Raw genomic sequence first — 18,778 nt, forward strand, 5'->3', positions numbered from 1 at the left:
AAGAAATTAGTGATAGTGGTCGGGTAATGATGAAGTGAATCGCTAATGTTGATTGATAAATGTAGAATTTTTTGTTTAATGGAGCAAATAAAAATGTCTAAGTGGGTGTTAAAATATGGATACATTTGTCAAGTACATTTGATTAAAGATATAGCAGCAATAGTGAATAGTACTAAAGCTTGTATTTATAGTATTATGGATGAGTATAATAAAAAATGATTATAAACAAAAATAAAAATAGATGAAAAAAGCAGGCATGAAGGACAAATCTTCAAAAGAACAAATGTGAAAACCCTAAGAAGCTGAAACAGTGGGCAAAGACTGGAGATATTAAAAAGATCTAGGCTTTGGAAATTGTGATCAGGTAAAGGATGTTGAAAAGTTGGAATGGCGGCATAGGAAAAAAATGAAGCCATATTTTGTGAGGCTAGAACATGTATATGAGATTTGTTTAATGCAAATTAACTTCAGGCTCACATGGGAAGCATATCTTTGGATACTGATTGAAAAATGGGAAACTTTACATATCTCAGGATATAGAGAAGAAAGCACAAGACAAACTACATATGAGCCAATGGAAACTTAAACATTTCTTATGGCAGAGTACCAATGATGGTTAGTATGTCAGTGAACTATTGAAAGAATAAAGGTATGCTGCTACTGGAAAAGATGGCAACGATTTTTAATAAAGCAAAAAGTTGTGATTCTTGTTTTCATGTACAATAAACCCTTATATTTAATAATCTGAAAAAAATTGAGCTTGAAAAATCTGGAATGTGTTTACTTTAATACTGCTTAATAACGTACAGTAGAAACTGTAATAAGTTTATTTCAATGTAGTTACGAAAATAAGTCTTTTAAAAACTTAGAAATATAAACAAAAGTACCTATTTGGAATCTTCGGATGCTTTTTCAACCTTCAACTTAATCTGACATCTTATCATGTGTAACAATAATATCAAATGTCATTTTTTAATAGAAAAAAGTATCTTTACATTCCTTTATGAAATTTGTCTCTGTTTATGATCATTTTATATATTGTAAATATGTTTCACATCTAAATTTTCGAGTAAAAATTACTCCCTCAACTGTAATAATATACCCAGAAATTGTATCAAACAAAACAATGTAAAATGCAACAAAGAAATTTAAGAATATGAAAGTGTTCCAATGATCTATAACATACATCTAAACTCCAGCTAAAGCAACTGTCATTTGTTTTTGATACCTTTCACTTTTTCTTACATTCCATTCATGTATGAAAAATTGTAAGTAGAAGCAAAAATGTTCTTGGGTCATTTGACGAGCTGATGATTTAATACACTGAATGAAACTGTTAAATTGTTCACATATTGAAGAATTTATAGAGTCAAATACAATCAGTCTTGATGATCGATATGCACAGGAACATTTGTGAGCAAACCCATGGAAAATGTCATGGAAGAATCTAACATCTCTAAAAAAGCCACTTTCTCGGTTTAAACAATACTCATGGAGATTACATGCAAAGTCATAAAATATATTCTTTGGTGGAGTTTCCAAGTGGGAATAAATTGATGCTGATGGGTCTTTACGTCCTTCGGCATTTGTCATATGAAATCCATAACAATGTCCATGATTAGGGCAGAACCAAAGAAATAAAGATGAAGTACCAGGTGCGGAAATATGAGTTTTAGAGAAATATTTTTCACAGCGATCATGATCTAAAGGTGGATCATCATAAGCCAATGTTGTTTTCCTTTCACAGTCAATAGAAAATTTTCTGACTGAACGCAATTTCTTTCCCGACTCAGAAAAATAGTATGCTCTATTGAACTTTGGAGGATTATAAGTACCAAACTGTGGCAATGTAGGTTCAGCTGGAGTTACATTTATTTCACTAACTTGTGTTATTAAATAGCGAATGAAGTCAACTACATCTTGGTGTATACAATCTTCACCATTCTCATTAATGTTGCCAAGCATTGATGTTGCAATCAAATCTCTTATTTCAGGTGAATATTCACGCATTTCCTGCATTTTTCTATTGAAGAAAAGATCTCCACCATTATTAACCTTTTCTCCTGTCATATGATCCAAAAGTTCTACAATACAATCTAAATACGCATGAGGGATCAAGCTAATGATAGGAGCTGTTGTAGACAACATTTTAACAACATTAGCAAATGCAATATTTTCATCTGGTAAAATATTTTCATCCTCTGACATGTGTGCAAGAAATCGTCTGAAAACCGGCTTAACTGAATCACATAACAAAGACAAAAGTAAATTATTTCTGTTAAATTGTTCTTCATATGGCAGAATCTCCTGCTGTGGTATTTCTTTTAAAATTACACTGCTTATGTAATGCAAATGTTCTCTGGCTTGTTTTAAGCTATCTTTATCAATGCCTGTCCTGTCAGGAAGGAAACATCTTGTCATTCTTCTGTGCAGTGTTGGTAAGATGGTATCAGGGTCATCTGGCTTGCTTATTTCCTCAAAGTTAGCATTGCGAAACCCAACTCCAACTTTCGTTCCATCACATGCAAGCTGATTTGGGGCAAACCCACAAACTGGACAGGGTTTTCTGAAATCTATCTTCATATTTGAAGCCCAGCTGAACCACCATTTCCTGAATACTACATGATCCATGAATGTGCGGAAATCTGGATTTGATTCACGGTAATCTTTAGTTCTAAGGTCACAAAATGATGAAAACGTCAATTTAGAACACAAAACCTGGTTTACAAGTGCCCAACCAATCTCATCACCTGCAGCAGTGTCCCTTGTAGCAACATGAATGCACAGAGATTGCCCTTCATCCCATTTTATTTTACATGGTGCTTCAGTTTTAACACATATTCGTGTTAAAACTCTACAATGCACTGGTGCAATTTTTGTGTAAATGGTCAATGTACGATCAAAAACAGTTTTACCATTTAAATGATCTAAATCAGTCCACCCAGCACCGCACTGACATGGAAACTCTGGTATCTCATTCACAAGGTCAGGTCCTTTTACACAACCATTTTCGATATTGCTAAAGTCTGAAGTGATCCAAATGTATCTTTCCCTTATGTTCTTGGCCAATTTTGAATCTTGCTGTTTTCGTGCTGAATGTGTCCTTACACAAGGAAAGGACCAAAGTCCATCATTGACATTAAAGTTTGAGTCATTTACTGTTGAAAACTGGTCTTCAATATTCATTTCAACATCCATACTTTCAGTAAAGGCTTCAGTTTGCAAATCATCTGCAGTATCATTAAATAAACAATTGGAAAACTCCATCCAGTAATGAGGCGCATTTTTTAGTTCCAGCAAATGGCAACATAGGTTTCCTCCTTTAGTGAGCAAATCTACATTTCTTTTGAATCCCTTTCTACTTCTGCAGAAACCATTTGTACATGAAAGTATAAAACGCTGAACACGGTCACTGAACGTTAAATGTACAAATGAAATTTCACCATCATGCAAGACTGAAAATTTCTTTGTATTTGGTCGGCAAGATGACAACTCAACTACCTTCATATCTTTGAATGATAAACTTCTCTGTATCACTGCTTGTATGTTTGTAATTGCTGCATTTTCATCGCTTTCAATATTTGGAAAAATATCTTCTTTTAATACTCGACAATGCATGCACTTTATACCATTTATATCCAAGGCATCATACTGTTCTTCTTCTATATCACTGAAACATTCTAAAAGTGTGCGATAAATTTTACATGTACAAGTGTAGAACATTCCATTTTCAAACTGCTTCCTTGTCGTCACGACATACTCAGACTTCTTGAATTCTCCCGTTTCATCATCATAGTCATTCATGACAGCAATTAATTTGTGCTCATCAAAAACCTGTATAACTAAATCTCCATATTCAAGTAGCTGTTTCTTGACATTATCATAGGTACTTATATCTTTCATTACATTTTCATTCTTTAGGTCAACAGTTTTCAATACCATTTCTGCTGTCACAATCTTTCCACGTGGTGTGAACATTTTCCTACGTACTGGCGCAGGTTCAGCATGATACACAATATTTTCACTGGCACTATTATTGTGATCATTTTCCTGGCAAAGGTCTCTGTAGACTTTGAATAATTCACCAAATTGTTTGTTCTTGTAAAGATAAAGCACCTTGTTCCTTAATGATTTAGCACTATAACAGATAGAAAAGCGATACAGAAATTTTATTATGTCAATTCCATGGTCATTTGATAATAAATTTAGCATAATACTTTGTTCATATAGAGACTCAACAGAAGCAAAACTTTTTAGAAAGTCTACTGAAGATTTCTCATAACGATCCAAAATTCTGATCTCTGGATAATGACATATGATATCACGAATAGCAGGAGTCTTCAGCATTTTATTGTCACAGGACATGTAATAGGCATCCGATACATCTTTGCCGATTTTAACAGTGAATCCTTTGCGAGTGGTAAGAACAAAACAGGCACATAATTCCAAGTTAGTGAAATTTTCAGCATGCTCTGCAAGTTGCAGTTTTCTTTCCTTCAAATTACTTAAATTATATTTACATACTTTATCTGGTCTGCTATGACTTTTATGTGAACCTTTCATTTTCCTCTGTGTTATCTTTTTTTATCTTCATCAGTGGCAATGTTGCACAAGAAAAGTGATTCTTTTGAGATAGTCAATTTCTCACATATTAGATGTGAAAAATTCTCCACCATCAAATTTTAATAATATCCTGATTCAATATATCGCATATAATAAAATGGTGCTTCACTGCTGTCATTTATAATTTTAAGTAAAGTAAATACGAATACTCCCTCAGTACAATTAGGAAAAGTGGCTATATTTATAGCAGCATCCTCAAATTGTTGAAGCTGCTTATTCTTCGAATCCATGAAATGGCACTCTATCAACTGACTGATGATGTCATGCTCTATGTAAATGGCTTTATGGCACTTTTCCAAATTGGTTGTAAACACATTTTTAGCAATGCTATCTTCTGATAAATCTGACTTTCTTTTCCTGGATAAAATTTTATTGTTAATATCTGTAGGATGTAATGCGGCTTCCTGCTGTAAAGAATTTGACACAGGAGTTTTAACTTCTATACTGTCATCTGTTGTCCACTTTTCTCCTAGAAGCTGCCTCTTGCAAATATATTCTGCAGTTTGCTTTTCAAATTCACGAGCATTGGAACTGTTTAGCATAGATAAGTACTGGCTGTGATCTTCAATAGTGTATGGGTATTTTGGTGGCATTCTGAAATCTTCATCCAGTAAAAGGAGATGCAGTTTGCTTTGCTGTTGACAGAAAAATAAAGTTAACTGTAAATAAAACATCTTGAATATCACTATAAATACTATTTTATAAAGATCTTTGTTATCATCAAAATGTTATCAAATGAGCTTAATTATTAGGAAACTATGCAGATTGTTATGTATGAGAGACATTACACACAGACTGAAAGTTAAATGAGAAAAGAGGGTGAGCTGATTACCTAAAAAAATAAAAAATAATCAAGGTACGCATTAGTAGTAATGTATTACATTATAATTAAACTATTCCTCGAGTGGAATATTGTCTTAATCAGTTCCAATATAACTGCTCATGCTGCATATAGCAATATTTTATATATGTAAGAGGAAAAAAAATATAGGAACTGAACAAATTAGTTTAGGTAAAAAATTCCTTTCAAATCAACAAATGAAATAAAACTTATCATGAAATATCCACTGAAAAATAATTAAAGTTGGAATATTAAGAAACTGTCACAAAATTTCATGTTACAAAATAATAAAGGTAAAACTAGATCACAGAAAATTAAGAAATCGTAAGTTTAACTATACCATACAATATGGATAACTGATATGATAATGAAAGCTATGTGATAAATAGAACTATCAGTGAACCAAAAACATGCATTTTTTAATTTCAAGGCGCATTTCTAATGTCAATCATTGTAATATCTCACCAATGGCACTGGACATAAATGCAGATCACTAGTTATTTTTTGATAACTGTCCAAGAGGTAAAGCTTGTTGCCATTCTGCAATGGAATGAAAAGAAAACTGTTCCTGCAAATGTGATAAAATATTTTTTTTAAATGTTTAAAATAAGTAATTTTTTTCATTACAACAAAACCTTAAATGTCATGTATATTCCAGAGAACAGTACATAAAGAAGCTGAAAACAAAATATATTCTGAACATTCAAATGTTGTCCAAGAATTAACTCATATGATAATCAAGATGGCCTTAAAAACATGACAGTGAATAAAGAACCGGGCTCTCATTCACCAACAGTCAGATTTTCACAACTTAAAGATGAAGAAATTCATAGCAAGTAACCAAAAACATGGTTAGGTCATCAGAAATAATTGTCTTTTATATATGACTAATGCTGTAGCTGGTTTTGAAAGAAAGTTCCTCTTCCAGTTTCACCTGCCACTGCTAAAATACATTTCTTCATTAATATTACTATGAAGAAGATTATTTTAATATGTTACACAGTATATGGAATATTTAAGCTAAATAAGTACAATTGTAATAATGAAGCAGTTAACATTGTCATTACAAAGTTACTATAATTATGATTAAGGTCTTCATAAGGACCAAACTAGTGTTACTGGCCACAGCAGATTTTTCTAGGCCAAATAATTTTCATAGCCCAACTTATTTAATTTTGTCTGTGATGTAACCAATTTGTGATGACTGTAGCATGTGATTGACATTTTCAAAAGTTTCAGTGCACTATTATTATGTTTTAAGGACTACATTATTCATGAATGAATGAAAAAAGAAATATATGACAATAACTGAGTCACACTCTACAATGTAGACAAAAAATGCAAAAACTGTAAGATTACATACCAAATAAATGTGTTTTAATACATGTGTTTCCAACTCATTTCCATCATAACTGGTAAAAGCACAGTCTTTCCATCGACATAACATGCCAGGATGAATATAAACTATTACATGCTGTCCTAAAAGCTGCTCTGTTTGGAATGTTTCTGTGCAAGATTCCCAGGAACATTCGATCTAGAGAGAGATTAGTAGAATAGGGCATGATATGGGGAACTAAAATACTGTAACTATGAGAACTAATTCACGTGTTAAACAAAACTGAACCTGTTTGAAAGTATTTTCCTACCTTTTAAAAGTATAAAAAAGAGAAAAAGATGACCAGGAAAACAAATAAGTTTAAAATGCTAATCTTGTATATTAAGGAAACACTGGCAGTTAACCAATTCAGCCCCGATCCTGTCTGTAGGCGTGATGAGGCTGTACCCTACTTCAAAGCCCTGAAGCAGAAATTGATGTTTCTAATACAACTAGTCATTATTCTCATGGATAATTTGTTTAAAACAGCTGTATTACGATGTATTCAAAAATAGTACCCCAAATGTCCTTCCTACGCACATTTCAGGCAAAAAGACAAAAACCTCTGGGCCGAATGAGTTAAATTTGGTTTATTATGATTACTCACACTGCATAGAAACTTTCACAATTCTGACTGTACACACTACTGCTAGTTATATTTGCTGATCAGGAATTTCCTAGAACTTATTTCTCATTGATACATATTCTGTTTTAGTGATATACATATCAATTCCTCGTATGATAATTTTTAAATTATATATTGTGAACAGAAGGGAGAAAAAAATAAAATGTGTGTACCCAAAAGGTATGTTGTTGTTGTTGTTGTGGGGTTTAACACCATTTTTTAGCACACGATAGGCTATACATGGCAGCCCGTATTAATTGGTTGAGGAAGAACCAGGGAAAACCCCAGGAAAAACAACCAACCCATAAGAAGCTCCTGGCAAGCTTTCTCACAAAGGTATAGATGACAATATAGAAATAATTACCACTGGAGGTCCAGGATTTTCTTCAACATCACCAGAAAGGATCAGTTTCATTTTTGCAAAGTTCTTCCAACAAAATGCAGCAATTTTCTTTACAAATGACAAACAGTTTGACAGCACTGTTTGATCTCTTTTGTCTCTTTGTTCACATTTCATGCCTATATATTGATAAAGATGATAAATTTAATAATAAATGAACGAAACATCCATCAACAATATGTAACAACTGTATTCAAGGTGATGTTAAATGTGGCATGACATCACTTTGTTGACAGGAATTTTGCATGAGTATGCAAGGTATGTGCTTATACAATGGCGAGAAACAGCATAAGAAAGATCTGATAATTTGCTTAATGATATTACTAAAGGCATCAGCGTCTTGAGCCAGAGTAAATATTATATCGTAATATCCTGGTTTTCATTCTGATAAAAAATGACTATCACGGATGATATATGGCATTAAATCCACAAAGCTGAGTATCGTGTCTGAAAGGAAATTATTCATGCCTTATTGACAAATAAATGTTGACTCATTTATTGTGAAAGACACAAAATAATGTTCAAATTAAATAAAGGGAAAACGATTAAGTCACATTAAAGTTCCACTTTACACATTCTATACCTCAGTCTTAATAAAACGGCACATTAGGATGGCACTATATATATATATATATATATATATATATATATATATATATATATATATATATATATATATATATATATATATATATATATATATATATATATATATAGACACACACAGAAAGTGAGAGAGATGAAAATAGTAAACAGACCAGATACATAACTGTAATACTGAAATGTATATTTACCAAATAACTGCATTTCAGGAACATCCAATGCAATAAAATCACTATCAGTTATGGAACTTATGTGACTGGATGCTTTACAAGTATATATCTCATGCTGTAAAAGTGTAAATTCATTATAAAGCCAATGATTGAGGGTTGTTGAGCATTTTATAAATAGGACACTAGAAGTATTAAATAGCTATACATACACAGATATCAACAAAGATGAAAATTGTACCCTGATTCTGTTGGAAGATAAATTTTAATTTATGCATGAATTATTATCATCAAAAAGAAAATTGATATCTTTTCAAGATATTATTATAGGAACATTAAAATATAACATGGACTGTATGAAGGTTTCAGAAATAATTTTATTTAAGTCAACTTTATGTGTCATGTTGAAGTAACTATGTGTGTGTGTGTGTGCGCGCAAATACCCAATCATGAATCATATGCATTAATTAAAAAATGTACACCATGAATTAGTTATGTAAGTATTTCTGGAACAAACTAAACAAACGAAGTAGTATAAGTTGTCCTCATTCAAAACAAGTGATGGCTGCCTTAACACAAGAAGCCAAAATATAATTTTGGTAAACATAATTAAAATTATTAAGTTCTGAATTGTATTTAAGCAGAAACTAATATATATCATACCTTCATATGGTTTGGTTTGAATGAAGCATCCTTATCTGGAAAGGAATAAATGTTTTAGATTCGATTAAAGAAAAGGCTTACAAAGAGGAAACAAAAAGCTAAGTAATAATTAAGGAATAAAACAATATTTGTGTATCTATGCTGGAAAATGAAAAACAATCAACTTCATATCACAGAATTTACAGGTCAAAAGCACCAAATATATAACACAATATAATTGTAATGCATCTATTTCACCAAGAATAAGCAAATTAACTGGGTTAATTTTTTGAAAATTTAATAATAATTTGGCAATAACTACTTCAAGAAACATACACATGATCTCCTCCATTTTCTTTCTATGAGGAACATGTCTGCTCAAGTAATGGTTCAAAAGAAAGTCTTCCTTAGTGCATTTCACACGGCACTCAGGACAGCAGAATACCTAAAAAAATAAAAATATTTCAACAGTAATAGTGTTTTAGGAAAATAGAAAAGCACTTAAATGTTAACAATGCTGCACTTTTTAATAGCTTAGTATTCATTATTATTAAAGAACAGTGATTCAAAAATATATATAAAAAATCTCAAGATCAGATTTCTTCTTTACTGGTCAAATGTGAAAACAGTAGCCACAAAACAGTATTTAGAATGATAAAATAAGAAAAAAAAATTGTATAGTATTTTCTACTTACCTTTGCAGGGATGATTTTCTGGATGAATCTTTTCACTTTTGGTTTCTGGTGTGTACAGGCAGCATGAATATGTCGATCCTTAAAAAGTTAAACTTTATATGATGACACAAAATCAAGCAAATTTGATAACAACAAATGTTGTCATTAACACAGTCATATGCAAAGTTGCCTGTATCATCATTTGCTCTGAAATTTATAAATAAATACCTTGTTAATTATATCATCATATATTTTTAAAAAAAGGAAATTTCCAAAGTCATTACTTTCACTGTAGTTTCTATAACGAACTATAATACCGCAAACAGCACCGGTCTTTTATTCATTAACATTTTTTTTAACTTTCAGACTGAAACATTTATACTTTGATAATTAACATTTATACCTTAATACTAAACAATTACCTTGTATATGTTATGAATAGCTGTTGGTGGCAATATTACAGCAACATCCTCACTGACATGCACTATTATCTCATGCTGCTCTAATCTGCATAAAAAGTATATATCATCAAAAACATTTCAATGGTTATTTTCCTGAGAAAAAAATTATTCGAAACAAATTTATCAAAGTATCAGCAATAACTCTTGACACATAAAAAAGGACACCTGATACAGTTAAATAAAAGACCTGGCAAATGCGTCACTCGAATTATAAATGTGAAAATACGTACGTGTCTTTCAAGAGAATTTTTTAAAAGAAAAATAAGAATATGCGAACAATATTATAATGATGGCTACACACATTGGCTGTAAGGGGTGGAATCTGATGAAGAATATTCACTCTAATATAAAATATTATTGTGAAATAAAGATGCATAAAAAATGTAATTTCAATTATTATTACCATTTAGCAAATATGCAGTTTATATAAAAAGTTAAGATAGATTCATATTGCTGGCAATGTCAGTTTTCCACAAAAAGAAATGAATAGGCCATTCTTAATCTATGATGGTGTATATATGTTCAGTACACAAGCACTACCAGTTAACAATTCTCAGATGATTTATTAATCATAATGTAGCAACGCAGCTGTACAGATATCAGTAAATTACTATCATCAAACAATAGCATAACTGATGATTATTTTCCTGCTCAAGTAAAAAACATATCACTTGGAAAAAGGGAAAAGAAAGACAAGAAAAATAACAATATTAAATACTAACAACTATAACAAAGTATGTAAACTGAAGCTGCTTTTACACAGGTTCCAATCGACACACCCATAATGTATGTATTAATGAACACATGCACATTGAATAAACTTGAATCAAATATATAATCAGTGTGAAAATTTTGCTCTTGTATAAGTGAACAGATTCAGTATTATCATCTATAAATAGACATGCAGAATAGGTTAACATATTTTTTAACTAAGCTGCACGATTGATCATAATCTCTATAATTGGAAAATATAGCAGGCATGGCCTTACATAATTGATTAAATGTACAGTACCAATCCTCTATTTCTTAGAATGCCAAATATTGTAATTTTTATGTTTCATATAAATGTATGGCAAAATATAAAACAATTATTAAAGCAGTAAACAACATTGTTTGAATATTTAATGTACAAATGAAGTAAAAACAAATGCATTTAGGTTATAAATTATAACAATAATTGAAAAGTTAACTAATCACAAATTTTGAAACACACTGGCTGTCATAAATACCCACAGGAACCCCAATACGATTTTAATACCTTTTAAAGAAATTGAAAATTCTCATTGCATGAGTGTTGTATATATTCTTTTTAGTGGTTTTATACTTCTCCAGGCCAGGGGAATTTTTTTTTAAAATTAAAACAAATATTGTTAGTAGTAAGAATATAACAAATTTCATTTCTGAAGTATGTGCATTATTAAAATGAATTGAAAGAAAAAAGAAACCAGTCTGGTCCATAATGAACACATTTTGTTATGACTGAATAATAACTAGTAATTTTATAAAAAATAACAATATAGAAGGTAGTGAACATACTGAGCTTTTGTACTGTAAATAAAGATATGCCACACTGCATGATTTCATTATGTGCTGATGAAAGGATAATTTAATGGTAAATTAACATGCACATTGTGACAAGGATAATTGTACTGTAAATTAACATCCACATTCAGAGATCGCATTAACTTTATAAGGTGGCATGATTTATGTCATCATTTGTATAGTAACTGATAAAGAGCAACTGGAGTCATCTGAGAAAGATTTTAATTAATTTTATTGGATTTTTAATGAAGCTTTAACAATTTATCAGTTACATAACAATAAGGTTTCCTTGTCACAGTCTATAGCCAGGGTGTAAAACCGGTTTTGGCCAAAGACCAAATTGCATTTTCTAAGACCAATCGAGGGCTGAAAACAAATTTCTTTAATATTATTACTGTTCACACGCCAGATTAGGCCCACTGGCAAGGGCTTGTGCATCTGTGGTATATAGTGATGTCAAAACCATGCCAAAGACATATTGTGTCACACATTATCATGACAGTGGGCTAATATGCATTTACTGAAATGTGATTGCAATACAAATGAGATGCAAGATCAGAGGTAAATTTCTGGTCTTATAACTCAACTAGAATAATGATGGTACTTATTGAATCATAGGATTTTAAGAATAAAACTTGTTATGTAAATAAGAAATCTTCTGTATTTAAATGTGAAATATTTCTGCTTTTCCAACATGATTAATTATATAATATAACCTGACAATTGGCTTACAATTTATCCACCTTTAATCATTTTAGTTGTAAATGTAAAAAATGAACAGAAATGAAATATCAAAAGGGGAATCAACATAATAAAAACATGAGAAAAACAAACCTTTTCTGAGAACAAACTATAGTTCTATGAGACTGAAAAGAGTTTCATTTTTATTGAAATTAAAATAAATATAAAGCAGAGATAAAAGTGATGCATGTCAGGAGGAGAAAATTGATATCTTTTTTCTTGTGAATGATATATCTGCCTGAGCTGTGAAACCTAACTTATGAAACAAGCGAGCTATGTACATTTTGGAAAATAGACTAACAATAATCATGAAATTTATTTATAAAATCTTTCAGATTTAATAAGAAATAAAAATGTCTCTTCCCACACCCACTTTTTTGATGTTCAAAAAGGCAATGGTGTGATGGTGATGGAAGTGATGTTTAATGCCATTTTAACACACTGTGAGATGGTTAAGGCTGAAAGTCACATAACTGGAACCAACTATGAGACACTGACATTCATTTTTTGGAGTGTGAGTGGACTTGACAGCATCGGATTCATATGAACAATTCCTCAAACTATTTTTAAAATTTAACAAGACTTTCAAACTCTGAGACAAGACAAAAGCTACATTATGTTTATTTCAACCCTTGAACCATACCTGGACATTCCAAGCTTTCTGTGTATGAGTTTATATAACCAACATCACTGTATATGTGAAAAATCAGAATTCTTATAACAATTCCAGCCTGTACATGTGGTATAACTGATTCAACCTTTCACCCCCAACACAAAGCAGTTCGACTGAAACAATTCCGCTAAAATATTAGTGCAAAACTATTAGGCATTAGATAGTTATGGCAAAGAAAGTTACTGCACAGATAAAGCTAGAGTATAAGAGTTTTGATCTATGAACAATAGATGTGTCAATGACTTTCACAACTTATGGGTGGGTGTAGATATGACACATGATCATATAATTCACGTTTCATATGAATAATTCTATGAAATCTTTGTGAAAACCAAGATATCGTTAAAAAGTTGCAGCCTGGTTAAGCCTGACGTAGGCCTAACCTAACCTTTGACTCAAAACCATGAAGTGGAACATGTAGTTGAAACTGGTATATGACACCACTAGGACAATATAAATAAATTATACAACATATAATTCAAGACAGGAGTTATTCAAAAGACGTTGTGGCCGGGTCAAGACGATTAATTGACCCAGATTTTATTGAAAAAATATCAAGCTTTACAGATTTATGGCCATAATGTGAAAATGTGACGAACTGACTCATGAAAATAGGGATAACAATGCGGGGGGGGGGGGGCAGGGGAGACTTTAGTATAATTTCTTACTTCAGATGATACATTTTTCAATTTATCTTTATCTCTATCTAATACAATATGCTCATACCTTTTTAACTCGTGTTGAAACAGGTACTCTGTATCGTTTATACCTCCTGAATTTGGGAATAAATGGCTTTTTGCTAAAAATGCAGCTCTCCTTAAATGAAATAATTATAAAACATTAACAATATATGTAAACAAAAAAATTCTGTACTTTGGTCAGTCCAATTACTCTTAAGTATATAATAAGCACATTAATAATTTTACCTGTCATTTTAAAAAGGACAAACATGAAGTTGACATTTTCTAAAAACAAATAGGGGCAGAACATTATGATTTAACATGGACATATTGCTGTAATACCAAAATCATTTACCAAATATAGACTGATGTGAATATGTGACCTTATTCATGTTAAAAGCAAGTTTAGATTTTATGTAAAAACTATAATTTATGTTAGTCACCTTATCCTTGTAATCCATCGACTTAAGTTTATCTCTGGGTGGAAACTGCTTCACTACATCCGCATAAGACATATGGGTATCGACAAGGTCCAAGGATAACAATTTTTCAGCGCTGTTTATCTGCTCCATGTCCAAACTAACAACAAATGACTCCAATACTGTTTTCAATACATATGCACCATTTATATTTACATGGAGTCCATCACGTGCCAAATGCATACTTCGATCAAACAATGGGTTATAGTCAATAAAATGGCACTTATCACATTCTCGGCTTAAGCTCATAATGACATCATTTAGTGCAGCACATCCTCTTTGTAAGTCTGGTAAAACAGTAGAGTTCCAATGAAAAGATTTAAAGTTACTGGTGGTTCGAGGCAGAATTCCACAAACAGTGACCAGCATCGTGGGATTCATTTCCAGCAGCTGACGAATAAAGTCTCTGTAACAACTGAAAGCAAGAAGTGCACAAAAAGAATTAACTAAAATGCAAACAAAACATGACTAATAAAACTGTGAAAATTTCAGAAATTCACCACCTTAGTAACTGCTGCCATTTGGGAAATATATAGAAAATGATACAAAAATTTAAAAACATCTGCTACCAGGGTTATTTTGTTCAACTCTCAAGCTCTAAGCAAAAATAAATATCCCATTTTGACATCATATGGCAAGATTTCGGAACAATCAACACACTTCATTTTTGTTGTAGCAATGTAAAAATTGTATTGTCATAAAGTGCAATATGTATTACCTAATTAATGTTACCCTCCTTCTGATGTTAAGCCTGTTTATTTGTGGCATTTGGTGGATTATTAGTTAATAAATGTAGATTGTTGGAAGCTGAGAATACCAAAATCAGTTAAAATTGTGACAAGAATCTTGAATTAAATGAAGCTACTGAAACACTTTCTTCAATACTTTTATGTTTTTATTCATTTTGTTAAAGAAACATACTTCAACTTAATCTGATTATGGCATTCCCGGCATAAATCACATTTCAGGCAAATGAAATGTAGGCCAACATAACTTGAAATCAGGTCCACATGATTGTGTGAGAATTTTAATTTATTAGAAAAAAGGCATCAGAGTAAGAACAATCTCTCTAAATCATTGTGACTTTAATTTGTAGAAAAGCATCAATACGGGCTGCATAAAGTTTGAGATATTTCTGAAATCTGACTTCTCAATATGATGCTAGGTGACATCAAAACATGCTACACAAGCACAATTAATTAGGCAATAAAACCTTGACCCCAAAACATAAATATCAGGGTCAATGTCTTAGACTGTATCACGAGTAGTCAATATGGATGCTAATCATGAAAATTTGTTATTGAAAATTATGCTGGTCATATTATAATTAGAGAGAATATTTGGAATTCATCACTAGCCAGTTGTACTCTGTAAGATCAATATAATAAATTAAATATACAATAGAAATTTATAATAGTTATGCTGCAAATATTGGGCACAAATAATAAATGTTTTCAAAGTCAAATACCTTGTAAATATGCTAACATCTTTTCCAACATCATTCGAACCTATGTGAAGAATCAGCAGGTCAGGTTTTTGGGCTCGGACAACATCTAACACTTTGGATTTAAAATTGGTGACATCTCCAACCAATTTCGCACCAGGAATAGTCAACAGGAATAAGTTGGGAAGATTCAGAAGACAACTGAGTTGCTTCAAATTGGAATCACCTGCAACGAAAATGCTCCTCGACATTCTGACAAGTATGCGGCAGCTATGCAAAATATACAATGAATATGAAATGAATATCCACTATTTAAAAGAAGTAACTGTTTTTCTAAAAAGAAAATATAAATTACATAAACACTAAATTATACTTTTCACACCAGATCAAGTGTAATAAAATGGAAGTTAATCATAAACACTTCAGAAAACAAACTACTATCTTGGGGTAAAAACGTATCAAATGAATATAACTAATAAAATATTTTCTAGTATATTCTTCACGCTATCAGTTCCAATACCTTAACTAGTATGTGAATATGCAAACTTCTTACTTGGGTAGTAATCAAATTTAAACACTAATACATATAAATGAACAAAAAAACTTAGCAATGCAAGTACAGTATCAAATAAATTCAGCCAATATTCACAACAAATAGAAAATAAAGTCAAATTGATAAAACTTAAAAGGACTGAAGCGAAAATTCAAATTGGTCTGGCAGTTGGTAACGTGACTATGGTCTATACAAACTAGTTTGTTAAATTTGCGCACTATGATAAACTGTAAAATAAATCAAAGCGTGATTAATTATAATTACATATATGTCTAACAATTTTTAAATATATATGAATCGAGAATATGGTAACTAAGATGCAGCAATTATTAATCGTTATCGCTCAAATTTGAAAGGCGTTCGCACGAATTTTGGTTCAAGCGGAAGCAGGAAGTAGAATTGGTGGTTTATGGGATTGTTTCTGAGGAATGTATTGTACAACCAATCAAAACCATCGTTTTTAGAGGATACATTTGCATATCTGAATGTACATATATTTAATGAAGGTAGGATTTCTCCATTATCCCCCCTCTTCGAGTCCGCGGAAATAGCAAGATTGATATAAGGTAGGGGATACGTAGAGACAGTTGAACTGAGACGCATCCATGAGCTTTATCAACGAGTTATTCTGCGCGGAGTCGGAACCATACACGAATGAGTTTTGTATTTATTACATACCCAGGTTTTTTTTTCATTCTTGCTAAATATTTTTAGCTGTTCATGGTGAGATAAACTGAAAGCGAATTTGAATTTGAAGTTCCATTCATTGCGTCTAACAATATCTACGTGGACGGGAGGAAAGACACCAAGGTAGTTTCAATCACGGAAATTACGACTGTTTAACGCCAGATCAACCGCGTAAGGTTCATATTACAAGGAATACATTCAATTTTAACTGCCGATACATCCGATATATGCGGTTAAGTCATGGGGTGAAAAGAATTTCACATTTGTGCTAATTTCAAATGAAACTTAAGAAACTCGTCCAAAAAACTCAAGACTCGCAAAGGATACAAATTATTCACTTAGTTGAACACTCATTTATGATCTCCATCCACCCTCTATCTCTGACTGTCTATGTCTGTCTTCCTCTCCCTGTCTGTCAATGTCTCTCCTACCCTCCCCGTAATCTCTCTCTCTGTGAATATATATATATATATATATATATATATATATATATATATATATATATATATATATATATATATATATATATATATATATATATATATATATATGTATGTCTGTCTGTGTCTGTGTGTGTATTACAAACTTCTAGTTTTTATGTCCCAAATTAAATTTTAGTTGGTAATATAAATTCCAGTTCATCTGATCTTGCACATCTCATCGTTTCCATTTGAATTTAAGTGATCAGGTGACTTTTAATTCATCTTTTTATTTCTTTTAAATACATTCACTGATTGGAAATATTTACCTTCCATAATAATGCCAGGCTTTCATTTTATTATCAAGCACTTAAATATAGTATCACGTACATTATTTTGTTTACGCCTACACGCAATGCAGAATTTTACGTACCTTCATAGGTTTGTAGTGCAACCGCTTCGTTTGTCTAAGCGGATCGAACCCGGGCCGAGTCATACCAAAGACTTATAAAAAAGATACTACCAGCTGCCTTTCTAGGAGCTCTGTATTAAGAGATTAGTGTTAGGACTGGTCGGCCTGGTGTCAGTATAATGTGACTAAGGTCGGACATCATGCTGTGTGTCTGCAGCATGATGCCTCTAGTGTTTACATCACTGTAAAATGCCACAATGCAGACATCTTAACGATATGACTGGAAAAATGGTACAGCTACGTTACAAATCAAAATCACAAACATACACGTTTGTAGCGCTGCATATTTCTCATAATATTTCTTACGTTTCAGATAGGGCCACTGAATGCTGGACTCAGACCCTTGGAACTATGTTACAAGGAAGCAAAGCATGTTCACCTTGCAATGATGCAGATCTTTATCTGTCTCTCTCTCTTTCTTCGATCGATGGATCGATCGACTGATTGATTGATTGATTGATTGATTGATTGATTGATTGATTGGTTGATTGATTGATTAAATGATGCAATACATTCACGTTATGACATGTTTGGTGATATATGAATAATATATTTTGTTGTAATTTCTTCCTATAATCTACTAAATTAAAATGATAAAAATGTGAAGAGCGTAATTGGGAAAGATTCTACTGAGTTATTTTCCATTTACGTAATATTATCTTTTTCAGATATTTACC

At 31.7% G+C, this 18,778-nt stretch overlaps 2 protein-coding genes across 2 annotated transcripts; both read right to left on the reverse strand.

Annotated features, from left to right (window-relative positions):
• Positions 1-770: 770 nt before the first annotated feature.
• On the reverse strand, positions 771-4,444 carry LOC149789978 (uncharacterized). Its single transcript, XM_089972055.1, has one exon. It carries the CDS (start codon positions 4,363-4,365, stop codon positions 1,189-1,191), a length of 3,177 nt encoding a protein of 1,058 aa, XP_089828181.1. The 5' UTR covers positions 4,366-4,444; the 3' UTR covers positions 771-1,188.
• A 16-nt stretch (positions 4,445-4,460) lies between these two features.
• Positions 4,461-16,221, reverse strand: LOC149789979 (uncharacterized). Its single transcript, XM_089973152.1, has 10 exons — positions 15,995-16,221; positions 14,094-14,183; positions 10,373-10,457; positions 9,972-10,049; positions 9,613-9,721; positions 9,298-9,332; positions 8,659-8,752; positions 7,829-7,983; positions 6,828-6,998; positions 4,461-5,258 (listed from the first exon to the last, which is right to left on the reverse strand). Exons 1-10 carry the CDS (start codon positions 16,219-16,221, stop codon positions 4,683-4,685), a joined length of 1,620 nt encoding a protein of 539 aa, XP_089829278.1. The 3' UTR covers positions 4,461-4,682.
• Between the last annotated feature and the right edge of the window lie 2,557 nt (positions 16,222-18,778).

The sequence above is a fragment of the Sinohyriopsis cumingii genome, chromosome 10, assembly GCF_028554795.1.
Source record: "Sinohyriopsis cumingii isolate HCF-2022 chromosome 10, ASM2855479v2, whole genome shotgun sequence".
NCBI classification, from domain to species: domain Eukaryota; kingdom Metazoa; phylum Mollusca; class Bivalvia; order Unionida; family Unionidae; genus Sinohyriopsis; species Sinohyriopsis cumingii.